Here is a 6,072-nt window from a genome sequence, read left to right on the forward strand (position 1 = left end):
TAAGCTATGTTTTGTCTCCTGCCAGAGCATATGAAATACTGACCAAATGGCAGACTGTCAACAGCCTCAAAAGCAGAGATAACAATAAATCTTGGCACAAATTGGGTAAATTAGAAATATTTATGTACCATGAATGAAAAGAATATGTAGTTATTAGTTTTCTATCAGAAAAGAAACCCAAACCTGAGAACTTTTAGAAAGTGGACTTTCCTTCACCAGAGGTCAATTGTGAATGACCATTCTAAGCATGTTGATCAGTTATGTTGTCATAAGACTGAAAGCGTGATGGCATGCATTTCTTAAAATATGACCTAATTTGTGAAATAGTATTGTGTGTGTGATGTGTAGATGATGAGAAAGAGCAGGATTGAAATAGAAATGTCTTACAAGAATGTGTTTATGCAAGAAATAATGTTCAAAACAGTTTGGAGATTTTAGATATAAGTAAGTAATGATAAAGGGTGAAAAGTTTAAGAAATGAAATTCAATAATAATAATACCTGTACAAATAAGAATGTAAAAATACTTTTAATTATTAATAGGAGTTAAAGGCTATAAATGCAATAAGAAAGGAAATTTGTTTCAATTCTGAATTTTCTAAGATTTTGTCGAAAGATTTAGTTAAAAGATGAAGATCATTAATATCAGGTTCAAGCTTATACCACATAGGGTAACAGTGTTTAAAATACTGTTCCAGGAGGCTTCTTTTATTTCTCTATTAACTTTTGATTTAGATCCAGTTGTGATACTGATAGAACTATGTTATTGGTAAAATGGTCAGGCTGGTTAAAGTGTAGGGGAACAAAAATTTGTGTTTATTAAACTGTTCTTGAAGGTTAGTCTGGACTTTTCCAATGTACTGATGGTTGTATTTTTTTGCACTGTACAATGTATAAAATATATAATGTTTTCAGTTTGACAAGAAGTTTGTGTTGGTTTTCCATGTTGGTCAGAGAAAGTACTTGTAGTTTTTATGAATTTACAACTCTGACATTGAACTTTATTGCAAGGGGAACATCCATGGTATAATTTACTTTTGTGTGAACAAGGATATCTTAAAGGCTTTTTTTTTTTGAAAAACAACAGGAATTTCAGGGAAATTTCGCTTTAGATGTTCACTAAACTACAGATGAAAATCCTTTTAAAAGAGTTGTGAAGCATTTCTAAGTTTTGGATAGTATGTGATAACCAATTAAAATCTGTTAGATTGCTTGTTGTCAGATTGTTTGAGGTCAACAACAGGTGAAATATTGTCAGCTTTTTCAAATTGTTTTTATATTTTAGAAACTTTATAACCTCTTTCTTTCTTTCTCAGATGTTTTTAGTCTGTCAATGTGTGTTTTGTAATCATTACTGTTAGTACAATTCTTTTTCTTGTGAAGACTTGATTGTAAGTAACGTTCCATTTGAAGTGAGCTAGATTACAGCTTTGATAGTGGATATATTGTGGTCTGTCTATATTTTTTTGTAAAAGTCTATGTATAAAGCCACCTTTTAAGGGTTTATTGGTATTCAAGGTACTCTTATAATGTGTGTTATATTACATACTGGCCCAACCCACCCTAATTTTTCTTTGATCTATAAAAATTTCCACTAAAGAAATTAATGTTGTAGAAAAGACAAATAGATTATAAAGACTAAGATGATGTCATTTAGTTGAGATGTTTTATAACCACAGCTTAAAGATAGAATATTGGACTATCATATTAGTCTGATATAAAACATACCTTTAAACTAAGCAAGTACATGTGCATGGTTTGTATTTTTAAGTGCAGTATCTGTTTTTTTTATATTTTTGTTTCATTCTTTGATAGAAAACTTCACCATCCTAATATTGTGCATGTGATTGGACAGTGCCTTGAAGAAGATCCATTTTTGATTCTTATGGAGTTAGTTTCAGTGGTAGGATCTGAGTTCTATGAAATTCTCTTTTTAAATTTGTGATGGAAATGCCATTTATAGATGTGTAGTTGTAACTTATATTCAAGTAACTAATTAATAATTGGACTTAGATAATGAAGGCTTCAATTGCTTTTTAGTGGGAAGTGTTTTGAATTCTAGCTTCTCTGAGAATCTTGCCACAAGCTCAATGTAGACATACAGTAACAACTTGTATTCTAGACTTTAGGAGGTTTGTTGGTTGAAAAGTATACTTAACCAACTTCTGTAATGAGGGATCTCGAAAACTCTCCAGTATACACATTTGTATTAATTTTTATGTAAGACTTTTAACTCTCTCAGAATGAAGTTGGTCGAATTGACCAACTCCATAACCACTTTTTTACTCATTATAGTTTCCATACTATACCTTTTAATACACTTGGTGTATCTTCACAAAATTTGGCAGACCTTTAGTAAACATTACAAGCCTTTTGAACACAAAAAATAAGATTTTTTAAGGAAGTATGTTTACTAAAGATTTGTTTGTGAATATAGATAGCATTTCTATATACTAGTCTGAGTGCTAAGTGATTTCCATGTTAAGATTAAAATACTTTTCTTCGTCTAAAAAATCTCAAATATTATTTGTATGATCTTTAAAACCTCCTAAAGAAATTTCAAACATTTATTTTTTCTGTAACTCTTTATATATTTTTTAATCTGTTATTTTCTGTACCCTAACTTTATACAAGGTTGGTCAATTTGACTGACCTTCTAACCACCAAAAAAAAAATCTAAATTACCTTTTTTTTTCTTTCTAGAATGACTTCAAATTGTAACATGAAACTACATTTGTTTATCCTAAGTAGCTTTAAACTCGTAACAGTATACATCTATTTATAATTAAATTTTATTGTCTTTTTATTAAATAATGCACCAAAGAACACAGAATAATAACATGCAAAAACAGACAATGTCCTATAACGATCACAATTTTTCTGGCTTTCTAAATATGTGTCGAGAACTTTTAGGAATTCATCTAAACTCTCAATGTGTTTCCCATGGGAATAAAGGTTGAACTGGAAGAGAAAGTGACAATTCTCTGTACAGAAAACAATGCAATATATTATGTCATTTGATTGATGAAAACCTTGGCTGTTTATTGGCTATAACTACTATAGTATTGAACGTCAAAGAGAACTATTGGTAGTTTCTGAAAGAGAGGATGTGACAGGGTCTGTTGACTAATTCATGGCTCTGTTACCAAATAAGATTGAAGGCTATAAAAATTTTGCATTGCCTGAATGATGAAGATATTGTAATAAGTAATTTGTGTTAAACTTCTTACTTCTTGTAGGGATGGTAAATAAATTAGAGTAGATGGGATACCTGGAGACCAAAGTCACAATTATCACAATTATAGAGGAAATTCTATATTTGTTTTTAATATTTCCTTATAAAAGTAAGAACTTAAAACTTATATGCTATTAAAATATGAATTATTAACTATGTTTTTATGCTACATTCATTGGTATACAATGAAAACAAAGTGGTTTAATTATAGTTTGAATGTAACTCATAAAACCTTATGACATGCACAGAAACAGATGGCCATTGTGAGAGGGTTAACAGTTTTACGGTGAGAAAACTGTGTACTTAGACCATGTGTTGTCTAAACATCTTGCTATCTGTCTAATTAACCACATTTTAAGTAGTAGACGAGTTCCACATTTGAACTAAAGAATTATCAATGAAAACTCTTGAATTTAACATGTGAATGACTTTTTTTTTATGGGAACATGAAAATTTTGAAAGTATTTGAAATTGCCTTTAAAAAAATCAAGACCATGAAAACCTGTAAAGATGTACATTTTACTGCTGAAGTTTTAGAAAAAACCATGAAAATGATAACATCCAACTGTGGATATGCTTTGAGAGTGGTGATCAACTCACACCATTTGATTGGACAAGAGTTGGCACTGGGTGCTGTTGAATAGCTACTATCTATCTCTGATCATGTTATTCAAAATTAGAGATGGCACAAAATTTTAAAACAAACAAGTCTTAAGTCCTTAAAATGTAACTTTAGATCTTAAAATATTTTGGAAGAGTCCATGAATTTCTTGTTTTAGTTGATAATTAAAATCTTCTTTAAAACAAATCCTAAATAAATACTGACACTTATTATTGGTTAAATCTGTAATTTCAGCCATTTAAGTTTCTCCAGAATATGGTGTAATTTTCCTATTAATTTTTCATGCAAGTTTGGAACAGTTTATTAAACATTTATTACAAGTCTTGAAAAGAAATACAATTGTGCTGATCCTTTGTTGTTTGGCCTGTTTCCATTCATTAATTGTGAAAATTACTTCCAAAAGTCACAAATCAGGGGTGAAACACTACTTTTTCAAACTCCAGTGTTTTTTTTAATACTTTTACATATTACAAGAAAATCGTCATTGGCTTTTGGACATGCTTATTGCTTCATTCACAATGGCTATAAACACAACTCGATCACTTGCCTATTTACTGATGTATAAGAAATTAGAATTTTTAAAAACAAAATGAATATCCAAGACATTTTTTTGAAACAATTACTTGTAAATTTTTAATCAAGAAATTAACCCTGTTATTAATTTCATATAAATTACTGTCATTAAGTGCCTGATGTAATTGAACCAAAGGTGTAGGCAAACAAAACTTAATTTTTTGAATCAACTCATTAAATTGTTACATAAACACTACCCAAATTAAAATTAAATTGAGAGTGTTTGTAAACCTTCACATCAAATAAAGATATTTTTACATTTGTAGGATAGCATACTGACCTCACTTGGTTTGTAGAAATAATTCCATTGCAAGTTCTCTTCATTGAGTTTTATTTTCTATATATACTGTAGAAATATATTGAAAGTGGAATAAGAAGATTTCTGAAGCATCAAATAAACATGTTATTTGTAACTTTTGTGATTATACTATTTACCATTAGATTAATATTTCTTATTTCTGCATCATAAGTTAAATTAATGGTTCTGGGAAAGAAAATTGTCAGTTAAGAATATCAAAATGTATGAGTTTGGTTGTTTAAGCCAGCATATCATTACTAATCATAGGATTAAGTAGTATACTTTTTAGCTGATATATTATGAAGATAATACATGAATAGCTTTAGGATGAAGTTTTAATGCTGTTAACACTGAAACACATGATTAATATTTTGACAATATCATACTCCAAATGTGCTTATATACTTATATGTCTTAGCATGCATTAGTAATGTGTAACAGTTTTTTCTAGAAATGAAAATTTAAAAAGGAATTTCTAGGTTACTTTAAATTATGGGTTTAAAGCTATCAAGCTATTCATTAATTATACATGTTCCTATAATTTAATTATTATTTTTATTTAAACTGTACTTTCCAGTTTATTTGGTGAGCTAGTATAGCATTAATCATGATAATCTCCAAAAAAAAGACAGGAAGTAAGACTAAAGTTATATGTATTCCAAGAACAACACCTTGTATTCTTTTCTAAATTTGCTCAAATGGACTTTTTTTCTAGAACTTGAAGATATTCCTAACTGGTAATTGCTCCAACTGTGAGGGATTAGTTGAAAATGTTTCTCTACTTAGTATGGCTATTGATGTAGCTTCTGGATTACAACATATTCATGAAGAAGGATTTGTTCACTTGTAAGTATATGAGCTTTCAAGTCATGAAACGAATAAAGTTTTGTACTTACGTTAGTAAGCTGGTCTAACATAAGTTGTTGAATTAGATTAAACCAAATCCCACATCACTGTTTGTCACTAATGTCTGTTGTAGAAGCTATACATTAAAACATATATTGGCTTTATGCTTAAATAAGATAGAAAAGTTGTTTTCAACAACAAAAATATATATTTAGTTGATTAATTGATACAATATTTAATAAAATTGTGCATGTTTATTTACTTAACTTGACTTTTGACCCTTTCTTCAGTCACAACTGTGATTACTTTAACCTGAAGCAAATTTACCTCTTGAAAACTTTTCTAATCTGTGTTAATATTTTTAATAACTTTGAACTTGTAAATGCTTACTTTGCAGACACACTGTTTTGTATAATTCTGAATGCCTGACGTAATTTTATGATGTTACATTATAACATATCAATCCAACTGTAAGAAATTGGATTGTAGTACTTGTGTT

The 6,072-nt window shown here is 29.1% G+C and overlaps 1 protein-coding gene across 1 annotated transcript in view; it reads left to right on the plus strand.

Moving 5' to 3' along the window:
- Positions 1 to 5,577, plus strand: part of LOC106461105 (serine/threonine-protein kinase LMTK2-like) — a 40,529-nt gene extending 34,952 nt beyond the window's left edge. The window contains exons 6-7 of the mRNA XM_022387988.1: positions 1,815 to 1,902; positions 5,443 to 5,577. Coding sequence (XP_022243696.1) covers positions 1,815 to 1,902; positions 5,443 to 5,577 — 223 coding nt within the window. The remainder of the gene's footprint in view (positions 1 to 1,814; positions 1,903 to 5,442) is intronic.
- Positions 5,578 to 6,072: the final 495 nt, after the last annotated feature.

Source organism: Limulus polyphemus, unplaced genomic scaffold, assembly GCF_000517525.1.
Source record: "Limulus polyphemus unplaced genomic scaffold, Limulus_polyphemus-2.1.2 Scaffold899, whole genome shotgun sequence".
In the NCBI taxonomy this organism is placed as follows: domain Eukaryota; kingdom Metazoa; phylum Arthropoda; class Merostomata; order Xiphosura; family Limulidae; genus Limulus; species Limulus polyphemus.